Genomic DNA, 16,486 nt, shown 5'->3' with positions numbered 1-16,486 from the left:
TCAATAAGTTTGAGGAAAGGTATCACACATCATGTGTTTCTTTTATATAAGGAGAGGTAAAAATGACTGCATTTCTGTTCATGCTTCACTTTCTAAAATGTGGCAGTTTTCAATGTCCTAAAACTTAAGAATTAAGATATAAATATACCCACAGGGGCCCAGTGAGGAAGACCTAGCTCAGCTCTTGATTTGGAAGGCTTATTCAGAAAATGGAGCCCCTCTCAATAGCATCTCATATGTGATGAACAGGAAGCTGAGCCTTTACGGTGTTTTCTGAGTAGAGTTAGGGGAGATCAAGGAGATCGGGAACAACAGCAGAGAGGTGAATTCTTAAGGGAGTTCAAAAAGGGTAGAGAGCTGTGTGTCTAACCCCTAACAGTTCCCAACAGAAAAGAGAGAGAGAACAGAAGAAGGAGAAAGGAATAGAGACGCTTGCAACAGGCTGTGCCCCTCAGGAGGGAACAGCGTGGCTTCTGGAGGGGAGGAGGCAGGGAAAGGAATGTCTGCTTGATGTTCTTTGATATTTCCACTATTCCTCCTGCAGATTTATTATGCTTATTGGGTACTTCAGAGCTATTATTCTCAGGGTGTTTACAAATAAAAGATAGGGGTGAGAAGCAAAAATAAAAAGCAAGATCTCTGGACACTTGAGTGCAAAATGCAATGACTCTTTAGTGTAGCGTTTCCAAAGCAGCAGACATCCACATTTGTATTACACTGACAAGCATTTAAAATAAATGAATATTGCACATGTTGATCTAGAATTGTGTCAACCAATATGGCAGCCACCAACCACATGTGGCCCTTAACTCTTATTAATTACATTTAAATATAATAAAAAATTCAGTTCCTAAATCACAGTAGTCACATTTTAAGTGTCCTGGAACCACAGAGGCCTAATGGCTACTGCATTTGTCAGCACAGACATAGAAATGTCGGGCCAAACTTTCAGTTACCTCAGAGGCCAGCAGCCTTCTTGAGCATAATCTCTTTTTCCTCTGTGCTAGACATAAAAACTGATTTCTTCCTTATATATAATTTTGAGGATACCGGTTGTGAACCAGGCAACTTGAAGTCAGAAGCCTATGCTTGTTACCTGATGGGTCAGAGACAAGGCAAAATAGACTGTGTCTGATCTGGCTAGGACTGTATTTGCTCCTCTGTGCTCTGCTTCACTCCATGACTCAGGATTGAACGGGAAACTCTAGTACCCACTTGTGATAAGCAAAATGGCCCCGAGAGATGTCCACCTGTTAACCCCTGAAGCTGGTGAACAGGTAACTTTTCACAGCAAAAGGGACTGTGCAGAGAGTAACCTGGATTAACCAGGTGGGCCCAATCTAATTACATGAACCTTCAGAAGCAGAGAACTTTCTCCTGCTGGAAGCAGAGGAGATGGGGCAGACAGGAAGTCAGAGAGATCAGAAGCTTGTTTGATGGAGGTGGTGGCTATGTGATGAGGCATGCAGGAGGCATTGAGCGGGTGGAGACAGCGAGCAAGGAAATGAGACCTCAGCCCTACCCCACAAGGAACTGAATTCTGCCAACAACCTGTGTGAGCATGGGAGTAAATTCTCCCCGAGAGCCTCTAGATAAAAGCCCAAGTTGGTCAACATCTTGATTTTGGCCCTGTGAGACCCAGAGAAAAGAAACCAGCTCAGCTCATACAGACTTCTGCCTGACAGAACTGTCAGGTAACATGTTTGTACTATTCTACACCAATAAATGTGTGGTAATTTGTTATGGCAGTCACAGAATACAAACACCCACTGTATATTTGGGAGAACAGAGGAACTCTTACAGTTTATGCTTCTAGAATCTGTTCGGAGAAGAGTTCAAGAAAGCCTAATTCCATCTCCTCCTTTCAGGGAAATGAGCAGCCCAGCTGCCTCTAGAAGCTCTGTGCCACTTCAGAAGTAGAGTTGAGTTTTATTCCTTAATGAGCTGGATGGCAGGAGGAAGGTATTAGCCACACCATAAGCGTGTACTTTTGGATGAGGAGTCCAACACATAATCTGAAAGGATGAAAAGCAATGGCTGTTGCCAACTCCCAAGCCTGGCACATACTGCCAATTACTAAGAGAGAAGATGGGTATTTTCTGTCTATCAGAAGGGGAACAAAAAATGCGTGTCCAACAGATAACAAACAGCATGGGGCCTGCCCTTGGTCATCACCAGGGGTTATTAACGACACTGAATTATTTGCTAGAAAAAAAGAGACATGTATAAGAAATCTGGCAATGACACAAAATGGCAGGGGTAAACCTCCTGGGGGCAGTGGGAGCTGTGTGGAAGAGGTGACAAACCTCACTGGTAGGGTGTGAGTGGGTAGCAGGCAGGCCTGTCATCTCTGGCACTTAGATTGTCACAAAGCCAGCCTTTTTCCCATGGTGCATTACCCAGCAGTGGGCAGGAGAGGCCCAAGTTGGTGGTGCGGGCAGTTAGCCAGCTGCAAACACTGTTTTCCCCAGGACAGAGGAAGTCACGCTTCTGTTCTGTCCCAGCTCTCCTGGCTGCATGAAATCTAGATTGGGAATGACATCAGGTCCCAGAAGAGATATCCCCACCCATGGCTGCAGTGAGAACAAAATAAAATTAGATATTGATAAGCTCCCATGAATATGGAGTTTTAAAATGGATAATATTCCCTTCATAAGATTCACTGAAGTACATACATTCCTAGTTGTTATTTTCAATTGTGCTGATCATTTGATCTCATGAGGCTGTTTTTAATTTTAGGCTATAAAATCAAGATGATAATATCTGCCTTGACTACCTCAAAAGACTGCCATATGCATATATGGGGATGTGACAATATACATTGCAAAAGGCTGTTAGTTCCATCACAACTGTATCTGTGGAGATGAGTTGCATGTCAGGCCTTTGACTATGTCTGTTTCATAAGATTTCACATTTATGCTGTTGCCACTGCTAGTGATCAGGGCTATGCCTTTGGCAAATTTACCATCTTCCACTCAGATAGTTTTCTCTTTGTCCTTCTGGCACCTGCTTGCAACCTGAATCTTTGGACAGATCTTTATTGTCTTTTCCAAGGCTCTCTAGGACTCCCACCAGGGCCTGGGAAGCATCTCCTATTTTAGGTCCTCCTCTTTTTCCTTTCAAGAACCCTATCTGCAATTTCCTCGAAGAGCTGCTCTCTGTTAGATGGCAAGGGGTTTAGGGGGTTTTGATAAACATCATATCCACATAATGCTTTCAGTAACTTAACTAATGATTCATTCTTATGAAAACAAATGTCTCCAGAAATTGCTATGAACTGCAACTTCTGAGCAAGCAGGTGAGCCTTTGGGGCCTCCAAACAATACTATGTATGTCAGTGCAGGGTCAGGACAAGAGACCTGCTTGGATTGGACTGTCTGCATATTGAAAACAGTATATTTTCAAGGGTATGGCATGTGGTGAAGAACTACACCTCATGCAGTGTTCTAATGCTGAACTCAAATCCATAGAGCTGGGCAGTAGACAGCTGCAGCTCACCCTTTGAGTTAAAAGACTGGAATTCCAAAAGGTCTGCTTTACTTTCTGCTTTAGAGTTTATCCGCCCAATAAACCCATCCCCCAAACACTGAATTGATGATGTATAGAATAATTTCTTTGAAAATATTACAAGAAGAAGTCTCCAGGCACTAAATAAATTAAAATTGTTACTTTGAAGTAAATAGAATTATAACAAAAATGATCAACAATGGGAAAAAAATGTGAAAGTGGAGAAAGATGATTTAAGATCTCACTCAACTCAACTGCTCCTCCTAGTGCAATAACAGTGTTCTTACCTTCCTCTCACATTTCTAAACAGGAAAAGACATTTACAACTCTAGCTTACTTTGCAATATATTATTATGTTAGAAAATTTTAGATCAACTTAGAACATTAGGGAGAACGGAAAACAGGGTCTTTCAGTTTCTTGCAAATTCTCTGACTTAAATCTTAATGGTACACATCAGCTATAATGACAAGAAAAATACAATAGAGCACCACCAACATAAATACAGAGTGAAAGTTATGTTATTCCTCTGAATATTATTTTAAATACATTATATTTTATGCATATGTAACTCAACTATCTAGCAAGTCACCTTTAAAATATGTCTTGGAAGTTAAACATCAAGTCAGATAAAATACTCAAGGAAAGTTCAAGAACACAAAGCTAGGAAACATTTCTAAATCTTGTAAATTCAGGTTGGAGACTCTGCTGGTACATTCAATTGTAGCAGGTAAGATTTTTCTTCTCTATTTTTGTGTTTCCAGAAAGGTACCTTTGTTTAAATGTCTCTGTATTTACTACACAATTTAAAATATCAATTTTTACAAGTTCTTAGGAGAAATCCAGTTTTACTTAACTAAGAGAGGATAAGCAGAACCATAACATGTGTGGGAACAAGCAGGAAAAGGTTAACCTGTGCCTATTCAAGTCTGTAGACGTGCTTCTTGTTACCAGCCACAAGCGGTCTTTTCCAGATCTGTCTTCTGTGACTTAGTGGTTTATCCTTAGTTCTCTTTTTGATACTTTCAAACCTCCGAAATCGTTCAGCTGTTTAAAAGTTCCAAAACAAGCAAATGTGTTCCTGGAATCTTCCCCTTAACTTTGCTGGAGAGCATACACTAAGGCTTCTTCTCCAGCCAAAATAATAAAAGATCTTTTAAGTGGCTAAAATTCTTGGTTGATTGCACATACATGCCAATGTCAGACAACTATAAACAGACAGATTTGGAAGAGAAATAGGGAGAGTATAACTGCAACGAAATAAAATAGAATGTTTTGAAGGCAGTCAGAAAACAGTACATGTTTTTATAAAATTAAGATTTGTCTCCCTTTAATCCACAATCCCCTTTATGGAGGAGGAGCCCACATGGATTATGCACTTCAAGCACGAGGGAATAAAAGGACTTTCTTTTCTTTTTAATATATATTTATTATTCTCAATCGCATAATTAAGATTTCTTCTTTCTATTATTCTTTTGAATTTGGGTATCTGTTGGATCTTACGATATTTCCCCCCATCACTGCTTTGTTTTCCCAGAACAATAAAAATATCTTTCAAAGGATGAAATTATGCCCATGGTTGCTGACATAAATGAAGTCAGCAGGGAATTGCCTAGGTGTTACTTAGGGCAGAGTTGGCCCCAAAATAAACTGGGTCTTTTGTTATAGCTATTCAAATAAACTTAAGGATTCATTTCTCAAGAAATTCCTACTCTCTTAGGTAGGTTAACATGTCCACTAGCTTCAATACCTAGGTTAATACATATTTTTAAAAGCATTGTTACTTAATTTTGAACAGTGACCTACTTTTTTATGTTAACCCACCTATCTTATATTAACCCATCTAAACTGAATTCAAATTAGTTCTTGCAAATTAGTTCAATTTATTTTAAACCTATTACCACTGTACAAGAGAATTTAACAGTTGCTTCAGTTTAGTAATTGTGCTATAGACAAGCAAATTAGCTGGAAATGGAGAAAACCATCACCCGTGTAATAGTCTTTTAATGTAGTTCTTTCGAATTCTGATCTCACTCCTTAAGTGAAAGATGCTGAAATGCTGACAATGGTTGCAAGGACCATTTGGAGGAAGAATCAATAATATAATTAACGTCTCTGCATCTTAGTTCTCTTTAAATTGCATTGGTTTGAATTGGCTAGAGGCTACAGCTTGGCTCTAAAGATTCAGCACTTAATACTGGAATACCAGAAAGTAGCATTTTAATATTTTTAGTAATGATTTTATTACTTAGTGTTTCTGAAATAAACCCTTAAGGCAAGACTTACAAGGACTTAAAAATAGCATCATTCTAAACAAGCCATGTTCATAATTTTAAAATCTTACCTCAAGCTCAGTTTTATCATTTTCCTTAAAATATTTAAAAAGTGGGACTAATGGTGGGACTCAGTTTATTAAATGCCTTTGAATTAATTCTAATGATAAATTCTGTAATTCCGTAATTCTAATTACCTATTCTCCAGAAATGCTGCTATGCTACGTATGATAGTTTCAGATTTTCCTGTTACTTTAAATATAGGTTTAGAGATTCAATGGCTTTATTAAGAATTGTTTCATAAAGTGGTTATTTGGTCGGAAGGAATGATGTCTTATTCCTATGAAAGGAATGTGTTTGATCATTTAATTAAGGTAGGAACTGTATACTGTATATATTATCTGGTGTATACAAGCACTTAATTAAAATGTTAGACCAGTGATCAGGAAATGGGGAAGTAGAGAAGAGGAGCATGCACAGGAAGCTCCCAGGAGAGGGAATGCTTCCCAGGGGAGCCTTGAGGGTAAGAACTGGCTCTTCAAATGGCACATGCAAAGCCCCAGGTTAGACAAAAATGATTATACCTATGTGTTCTTCGAAGTACAAATTTAATAAAAATAAATGGTCAAATCCTTAAAGTAAACTACCGCAGAATTTAATGTATTCATTTCATGAGTTCCTCGCCATTAGCTGTTCACTGTATCCACTGAGAGCATGGATTAGCAGCATTTTAATATGAAAAAGTTTTTTCTTATTTTTTTATAACTGAGAGTATCCAAAATTAAACATGTGATAATAGTGAAAAATGTGAGTATAACACTAAATTCCAAGTAGACAAAATTTTATGACAAATTACAGTTTATTTAATCAAACCAGTTCCAGTTGTCTTTTCTCCAGCATAAACCTTGAAATGTGACACCCACAAGTAAACGGGAATGACTAAATTACTGTTTCCAGCTTCCAATGATTTTCTAACACATTGGCTTGCAATAAAAGTCTCCTGAGTAACTACAAAATCCAGATCTTCAGATTTTATGAAATTTCAAAAACAACAAATAAAAGGAAGTAAGGTCAGATGAGAGAACAGACATGAAATAAATGGAGAACACACACTTCAAGTCACAAATGCATTTCGCTTCCCAATAAGGCGTAAGGGAAAAACATGCAAAGTGAAAAAATCTGAAAGATCAACTTTAGCTCAAAAGTTGTTGCCAACATCATTTATATTAGAAAGTCAGTCATTATATTATATTTTCTAAATGCTATTTTGCTGATATAAAAATATTTCTTGGAATTTAGCTGCAAGAAGGCTGACCACAAGGAATTTTAGGATTTACAGTTCTGAAGCAATGCCACATTGCTCTAGGAACTCAAATTCATACAGTGTTGGCTCAGGCTGAACATGATAGCTAGCACACAGTTAAGGTTTAACAGCAGTTTAATGGTTAAATGAATGAATAAATACACAGCAGGATGAATCAACAACACCATGAAAAACATATAAGAAGAGTTGTAAATATTAAAAGAGAAAGAGAATGAGCACAGTCTGTATAAAGACTTACTTATTCCACGCTTGTCTAAGGCTTTTAGAGCTGTACAGGGTAAAGCATTCTGAAATAAAAAAGAAAAATGATAAACAATCTTTGTATCAAATGTATATATTACAAGTATGTTGAAAAAACTTCAACTTTAATAAAAGACAGTTGGCTATTCAGTCAGTTAGGCCAGCATAGTAAGGTCTTCACTTTTATACTGGGCAGTTATAAAGAGTAAAACAGGAAGATAACAACATATTAAACGGTGAAGCATTGTTTTCTTTTGTCTAAGATGGTTTATTTCATAATTTGGCTTCCTAATAACTATTTCTTAGAATAACTAAGTTTTAATTGAGTTGAAAAAAGACATGCAAATTCCAAACCACCAACCTGTAAGTAGATTTACAGAAGCATATCAACACATTTCGTCAAGTGAGACTTGCTGTTTTTTTCCTATGATGTTTTCTCTGACCAAATACAATAATGTTGGGTCTCCTTTCCTATATTGTATGGTATTTATACATGCTGAAAGCCAAACTACCAGGGTCCTATACTGTATATTTACATTTATCAGTGAACAATCTTTAGATTTGTTTTAGTTTAAAAAGGAACATGTTTGTTTTACCAAGTTAAACAATAAAGTGATACAGAATAGACATTATAGTATCTTCAGCTGCAAATTCTTTCACTTCTGATGATATAGCAATTGTTAATGATTTGACATGTCCTTTTTCACATATTTTTTGTTTATGAAATACACACATCCTTATGTACGAACATATATAGCATTGATTTTTTGAATGGATTTTACAATAAACATTACTCTTGAAACTCTTTTGGCACTTAACAATATATACTGGATAGTCCTTCAAATCAAGAAATATATGTAACAATTTTTTTTTTCAGACAGAGTCTTGCTCTGTTGCCCAGGCTGTAGTGCAATGGCCCAATCTCAGCTCACTGCAACCTCTGCCTCCCGGATTCAAGCGATTCTCCTGCCTCAGCCTCCTGAGTAGCTGGAATTACAGGCATGTGCCGCCACACCCAGCTAATTTTTGTATTTTTTAGTAGAGACAGGGTGTCATCATGTTGGCCAGGCTGGTCTCAAATTCCTGACCTCAGGTGATCAATCTGCCTTGGCCTCCCAAAGTTCTGGGATTACACGAGTGAGCCACTGCGCCTGGCCTGTAACAATTGTTTTAAAATCGTATAACGTTCCATAGAAGTACCATAATTTATCTAACTGTTCTCCCACTGATGAACCTTTAAGTAGTTTCCAATTTCTTTTCCCTTACAAACAATACTTCAGCAAATATCCTTGTACATGTCTCTCTACCTACAGATGCTTTCATTTCTGTTGGATAGATTCCCCAATATAGAATTGCTTGGCAAACGGTATGCATATTTTACATTTTAATAAATGCCGACAGAGTACTTTTCATTTTCCCACCAGTGATGAAAAAGAATGTCACTTTCTCCATACGTCTTCTAGCATTGGTTGTTATCAGTTTTTTACATGTTACCAAAGCTACACTTGATAAAACATTCTTGGGCTTCTTTTCATACACTTTCTGGCCATTTACATTTCTTCTACTGTTTCAAATTTCACTTTTCATAGCTGGTACCAATTTTAATATTGGATTCTTGGTTTTTTATCAATCAGTTTATAGAAGTTTTTTTGTATATGATCAAGTTTACCCGTGTGTGTGTGTGTGTATAAAAGTGAAATATGTATACACTTTTTTCCATATAAAAATTTAAATTTTTATTTAGTGAAATAAATTATTCTTTTTCTTTTTTATTTTACTTTACGTTCCAGGATACATGTGCAAGACATGCAGGTTTGTTATGTAGGTATACTTGTGCCACGGTGGTTTGCTGCACCTATCTACCCGTCATCTAGGTTTTAAGCCCTGCATGCATTAGCTATTTGTCCTGATGCTCTCCCTCCCCTCGCCCCCTGACTCCCCAACAGGCCCCTGTGTGTGATATTTCCCTCACTGTGTCCATATGTTCACATTGTTAAATTCCCACTTACGAGTCAGAACATGCTTTGTTTTCTGTTCCTGTGTTAGTTTGATGAGGATGATGGGTTCCAGCTTCACCCAGGTCCCTGCAAAGGACATGATCTCATTCCTCTTATGGCTGCATATTATTCCATGGTTAATATGTACCACATTTTCTTTATCCAGTCTATCATTGATGGGCATTTGCATTGGTTCCATGTCTTTGCTATTGTAAATAGTGCTGCAATAAACATACATGTGAATGTGTCTTTATAGCAGAATGATTTATAATCCGTTGGGTATATATCCAGTAATGGGATTGCTGGGTCAAATGGTATTTCTGGTTCTAGATCCTTGAGGAATCACCACACTGTCTTCCACAATGATTGAACTAATCCACATTCCCACTAACAGTGTAAAAGTGTTCCTATTTCTCCTCAGCCTCACCACCATCTATTATTTCTTGACTTCTTAATAATCACCATTCTGACTGGCATGAGATGGTCTCATTATGGTTTTGATTTGCAATTCTCTAATGATCAGTGATGTTGAACTTTTTTTCATATGTTTGTTGGCTGTATAAATGTCTTCTTTTGAGAAATTTCTGTTCGTATCCTTTGCCCACTTTTGGATGGGGTTGTTTTTTCCTTGTAAATCTGTTTAAGTTCCTTGTAGATTCCGCATATTAGACCTTTGTCAGATGGGTAGATTGCAAAAATGTTCTCCCATTCTGTTGCCTGTTCATTCTGTTCACTCTATTCATTCTTTTGCTGTGCAGAAGCTCTTTAGTTTAATTAGATCCCATTTGTCAATTTTAGCTTTTGTTGCAATTGCTTTTGGCATTTTTGTCATGAAATCTTTGCCCATGCCTAAGTCCTGAATGGTATTACCTGGGATTTTTTCTAGGGTTTTTATGATTTGGGGCTTTATATTTAGGTCTTTAATTCATTTTGAGTTAATTTTTGTATAAGGTGTAAGGAAGGGGTCCAGTTTCAGTTTTCTGCATATGGCTAGCCAGTTTTCCCAGCACCATTTATTAAACAGGGAATCCTTTTCCCATAGCTTGTTTTTGTCAGGTTTGTTAAAGATCAGATGGTTATAGATGTGTGGCATTGTTTCCGAGGTCTGTTCCATTCCACTGGTCTGTATGTCTGTTTTGGTACCAGTACCATGTTTTTTTTTTGGTTTATGTAGCACTGTAGTATAGTTTGAAGTCAGGTAGCATGATACCTCCAGCTTTGTTCTTTTTGCTCAGGATTGTCTTGGCTATACGGGTTTTATGTTTTTTTTCTTTTTTGGTTTTATATAAAATTTAAAGTAGTTTTCTTTTTTCTAATTCTGTGAGGAATGTCAATGATAGCTTGATGGGGATAGCTTTGAATCTATAAATTACTTTGGGGAGTATGGCCATTTTCATGATATTGATTCTTCCTATCCATGAGCATGGAATGTTTTTCCATTTGTTTGTATCCTCTCTTATTTTCTTGAGCAGTGGTTTGTAGTTCTCCTTGAAGAGGCCCTTCACATCCCTTGTTAGCTGTATTCGTAGGTATTTTATTCTCTTTATGGCAATTGTGAATAAGAGTTCATTCATCATTTGTCTCTCTGTTTGTCTATTGTTGGTACATAGGAATGCTTGTGATTTCTGTACATTGATTTTGTATGCTGAGACTTTGCTGAAGTTCCTTATCAGCTTAAGAAGTTTTTAGGCTGATACAACAGGGTTTTCTAAATACAGAATCATGACATCTGCAAACAGAGGCAATTTGACTTCCTCTCTTCCTATTTGAATACCCTTTATTTCTTTCTCTTGCTTGATTGCCCTGGCCAGGACTTCCAATACTATGTTGAATAGGAGTGTTGAGAGAGGGCATCCTTGTCTTGTGATGGTTTTCAAAGGGAGTGCTTCCAGCTTTTGCCCATTCAGTATGATATTGGCTATGGGTTTGTCATAAATAGCTCTTATTATTTGGAGATAGTTCCATCAATACCTAGTTTATTGAGAGTTTTTAACATGAAGGTTGTTGAATTTTATCGAAGGCCTTTTCTGCATCTATTGAGTTAATCATGTGGTTTTTTTCATTGGTTCTGCTTATATGATGGATTACACTTATTGATTTGCATATGTTGAAGCAGCCTTGCATCCTGGGGATGAAGCTTTTTGATATGCTGCTGGATTTGGTTTGTCAGTATTTTATTGAGGATTTTTGTTTCAATGTTCATCAAGGATGTTGGCCTGAAGTTTTCTTTTTTGTGTGTGTTTCCACCTGGTTTTGGTATCAGGATGATGCTGGCCTCATAAAATGTGTTAGGAAGGAGTCCTTCCTTTTCAATTGTTTGGAATAGTTTCAGAAGGAATAGTACCAGCTCCTCTTTGTATCTCTGGTAGAATTCAGCTGTCAATCCATCTGGTCCTGGGCTTTTTTGGTTTGTAGGCTACGAATTACTGCCCCAATTTCAGAACTTGTTATTGGTCTATTCAGAGATTCCACTTCTTCTTGGTTTAATCTTGAGAGGGTGTATGTGTTATGAGTTTATCCATTTCTTCTAGATTTTCTAGTTTATTTGTGTAGAGGTGTTTACAGTATTCTCTGATGGTAGTTTGTACTTCTCTAGGGTCAGTGGTGATATCACATTTATCATTTGTTATTGTGTCTATTTGATTCTTCTCTCTTTTCATTAGTCTATCTAGTGCTCTATTTTGTTAATTTTTTCAAAAAAACCAGCTCCTGGATACATTCATTTTTTGAAGGGTTTTTTTGTGTCTCCATATCCTTCAGTTCTCCTCTGATCTTAGTTATTTCTTGTCTTCTGCTAGCTTTTGGTTTGTTTGCTCTTGCTTCTCTAGTTCCTTTAATTGTGATACTTGGGTGTCGATTTGAGCTCTTTCTAGCTTTCTGATGTGAGCATTTAGTGAGATGTTTCCTCTTAACACTTCTTTAGCTGCATCCCAGAGATTCTGGTACATTGTCTCTTTGTTCTCATTGGTTTCAAAGAACTTCTTGATTTCTGCCTTAATTTCATTATTTACCCAGGAGTCATTCAGGGGCATGCTGTTCAATTTCCATGTAGTTGTGTGGTTTTGAGTGAGTTTCTTAATCCTGAGATCTAATTTGATTGTACTGTGGTCTGGGAGAATGTTCTGTTATGATTTCAGTTCTTTTGCATTTGCTGAGGAATGATTTTACTTCTAATTATTTAGTTGTTTTCTGAAAAAGTGCCATGTGGGACTGAGAAGAATGTATATTCTGTGGATTTGGGGTGGAGAGTTCTGTAGCTGTCTATTAGGTCCACTTGATCCAGAGCTGAGTTCAAGTTCTGAATATCCTTGTTAATTTTCTGTCTCATTAATCTAATATTGACACTGGGGTGTTAAAGTCTCCCACTATTATTCTGTGGGAGTCTAAAACTCTTTCTAGGTCTCTAAGAACTTGTTTTACGAATCTAGGTGCTCCTGTATTGGGTACATATATATTTTGGATAGTCAGTTGTTCTTTTTCAATTGTACCATTTATCATCATGTAATGCCCTTCTTTGTCTTTTTTGATCTTTGCTGGTTTAAAGTCTGTTTTGTCAAGAGACTAGGACTGCAACTTCTGCTTTCTTTTTTCTTTTCATTTGCTTGGTAAATTTTCCTCCATCTCTTTATTTTGGCCCTATGTGTGTCTCTGCACATGAGATGGGTCTCCTGAGTACAGCACACCAATGGGTTTTGATTCTTTATCCAGTTTGCCAGTCTGTCTTCTAACTGGGGCATGTAGCCCATTTACATTTAAGGTTAATATTGTTACATGTGAATTTGATCCTGTCATCATGATGCTATCTGCTTATTTTGCACACTAGTTGATGCAGTTTCTTCACAACATCATTGGTCTTTATATTTTGGTGTGTTTTTTGCAGTGGCTAGTACCAGTTTTTCCTTTCCATATTTAGTGCTTCCTTCAGCAGCTCTTGCAAGACAGGCCTGGTGGTGACAAAACCCCTCAGCATTTGCTTGTCTGAAAATGATTTTATTTCTCCTTCATTTATGAAGCTTAGTTTGGCTGGATATGAAATTCTGGGTTGAAAATTCTTTTCTTTAAGAATGCTGAATATTGGCCCCCACTCTCTTCTGGCTTGCAGGGTTTCTGCTGAGAGATCAGCTGTTAGTCTGACGGGCTTCCCTTTGTAGGTCACCTGGGCTTTCTCTCTGGCTGCCCTTAACATTTTTTCCTTCATTTTGACCCTGGAGAATCTGTTGATTATGTGTCTTGGGGTTAGTATCTTTATGGTGTTCTCTGTATTTCCTGAATTTGAATGGTGGCCTGTCTTGCTAGGTTGGGGAAGTTCTCCTAGATAATATCCTGAAATGTGTTTTCCAACTTGGTTCCATTCTCCCTGTCTCCTTCAGGTACTCCAGTCAATGGTAGGTTCTGTCTTTTAACACAGTTCCATATTTCTTGGAAGTTTTATTTGTTCTTTTTCATTCTTTTTTTCTCTAATCTTGTCTGGCTGCCTTATTTCAGCAAGATGGCCTTCTAACTCTGATATTCTTTCTTCTGCTTGATCAATTTGGCTATTGATACTTGTGTATGCTTCATGAAGGTCTCATGCTGTGTTTTTCATCTCCATCATGTCATTTATGTTCCTGTCCAAACTGGTTATTCTAGTTAGCAGCTCCGGTAAGGTTTTTATCAAGGTTCTTAGCTTCTTTGCATTGAGTTAGTACATGCTCCTTTAGCACAGCAGAGTTTGTTATTACCCACCTTCTGAAGCCTACTTCATCCATCATCTTCTGTCTAGTTCTGCGCCCCTGCTGGAGAGCTGTTGTGATCATTTGAAGGAGTACAGGCACTCTGGCCTTTTGGGTTTTCAGCATCTTTTTGTTGATTCTTTCTCGTCTTCATGAGTTTGTCTAGTGTCGATCTTTGAGGCTGCTGGCCCTTGGAGGAGGTTTTTGTGGGAATATTTTTGTTGATGCTGTTGTTGCTTTCTATTTGTTTGTTTGTTTTTTCTTTCAATGGTCAGGTCCCTCTTCTGTATGGCTGCTGTGGTTTGCTGGGCATTTACTTTAGGCCCTATTTATCTGTTTCACTCCTGCGCCTGGAGTTAACTTGAGGAGGCTGGAGAACGGCGAAGATGGGTACCTGCTCCTTCCTCTGAGATCTCTGACCTCAAGGGGCACCTACCTGATGCCAATAGAAACATTCCTATATAGGGTGTCTGACAACCTGTTAAGAGGGTCTCGCCCAGTTGGGTGGAATGGGGAGCAGGACCTATTTAATGAAGCACTTTGGTTGCCCCTTGGTGGAGGGGGTGTGCCGAGCTGGAGGGAAACCTACTCATCTGGGCTGCCTGGGTTCCTCAGAACTAACAGGAAGAAAGACTAAGTCTGCTGGTCTGCAGAGACTATGGCCACCCCTCCCCCTAGGGGCTCAGGCCCAGAGAGATCAGAGTTCTGCCCCTGAGCCCCTGGCTGGAGTTGTTGGAGTTCCTGCAGGAATGCCCCGTCCCCATGAGAAAAGATGAGTCAGGGTCAGGTCTGAAGAGGTACTCTGGCCACAATCTGCCACAGCCGGTGTGTTGGGCTGTGGGGAATCCCTCTTGGGACCAAGCCATCCAGCCTCCCTGGCTTCAGCAGGGGAAGAGCATGGCCTAGAGCTATAGAGATGGCTGCTGCCCTTACCCGGCCCTGGGAGCTTAGTGTGTTAGGCAGCTAGCAGTCCCAGTGTTGGCTGCTGCCCCTCCCTGAAGGAGCTCAGAGGGCTTAGACAGCAGGCAGCCGCAGCTGTGGTGATGGCCGGCCCTCCCACCAGGAGCTTGGTAGGCTTAAGCAGATTCTATCTTAGTGGCTGTTGAGAATCTGAGCAGCTCCATGGTTGGGACCCTAGGCCCTGGTGGTGTGGGCTCATGAGTGGGATCTTCCAATCCATGGGTTGCACAGTTCCGTGGAAAAAGCACAGTTTCCCAGGCTGGGGAGCATGCTCACTCACTGCCTCCCTTGACTGGGGGGGTGAGGGGTCCCCTGCCCCATGTGGCTCTCAGGTGGGCCGCCACACTACACTGCTCTTCCTTCCTCTCCATGGATCATGACAGCTGCCTAGTCTGTCCCCATGACAGAACCTGGATACCTTGGTTGCCAGTGCAGGATTCGCAAGCTGTTTTAGTTCTTTTTGATGGGAGCCTCAGATCACCACTGCTTCTAGTCGGCCATCTTGGCCCTGCCCCAAATTATTCTTTTTCCTTTGGCTTTCTTGTCTTGCTTAAAGAAAAAGACCCTGATCTTGATTTTATACAAACAATAACTTCATTTTTCTCCTACTTATTATTATTTTTTTTAACAAATTGTTACTTCTTGGCTTTACTATCTGGAATTTATTTTGTAAATATGGTATGACATTTTCTTTGTTCAAGGAGGATAGACAATTATGCCAGGATTCGGTAAAAATCAATCATTATGGATCACTCTTTCTCTGACAATTTGAAGTGACACCTTTATCCTATATTACTTTCCAAAATATGTAAGAGCCTGGACTCTTTAATACTTATCTATTTATGTCAGTATCATAGTGTTTTAATTAGAGTGACTCTTGTTATCTAGGAAATGTCTTTTCTTACTAGTATTCTTTTTTTTTTTTTGGTAAAAATTATTGGGGCAAGTTTTGAACATTTCTTTCTCTTTTTTTTTAACATTTCCTTTTTTATTTTTAAAGACAAGGTCTTGCTCTGTCACCCAGGCTGGAGTGCAATGGCATAATCACGCTTACTGCAGCCTTGACCTCCCAAGCTCAGCTGATCCTCTTACCTCAGCCTCCCAAGTAGGTGGGACTACAGGAGCATGCCACCATGCCTGGCTAACTTAAAATGTTTTTTGTAGAGGTGAAGTTTTGCTACGTTGCCCATGCTGGTCTCAAACTCCTGGGCTCAAGCAATCCTCCTGCCTTGGACTCCCAAAGGGCTGGAATTAGAGGCATAAGCCACCAAGCCCGGCCTGAACATTTCCTTTTTCATTAATTCTGCACATAGTTAATGGTTCCTAATATGTGCTAAGGATTCTTCTCATGCTGAGAATATAGGCATGAACAAAACAGAACAAGTCTCTTTTTTCACGGAGCTCTTATTCTAGAAACATGAGACAGACGATAAAAACATAAACACCACCATCACCATCACTACCACTACCACCAC

The 16,486-nt window shown here is 38.9% G+C and overlaps 1 protein-coding gene across 4 annotated transcripts in view; it reads right to left on the bottom strand.

The window, feature by feature from the left end:
* The window catches only part of CDK14 (cyclin dependent kinase 14), a 600,472-nt gene that overhangs the window by 123,145 nt on the left and 460,841 nt on the right, over positions 1-16,486 (bottom strand). For all 4 annotated transcript variants that reach the window (XM_030822052.1, XM_003252399.4, XM_004089552.3 and 1 more), the window contains one exon: positions 7,341-7,389. In XM_030822052.1, coding sequence (XP_030677912.1) covers positions 7,341-7,389 — 49 coding nt within the window. The remainder of the gene's footprint in view (positions 1-7,340; positions 7,390-16,486) is intronic.

Source organism: Nomascus leucogenys, chromosome 11, assembly GCF_006542625.1.
Source record: "Nomascus leucogenys isolate Asia chromosome 11, Asia_NLE_v1, whole genome shotgun sequence".
NCBI lineage: Eukaryota > Metazoa > Chordata > Mammalia > Primates > Hylobatidae > Nomascus > Nomascus leucogenys.
This window is presented reverse-complemented; position numbering and strand designations above follow the sequence as displayed.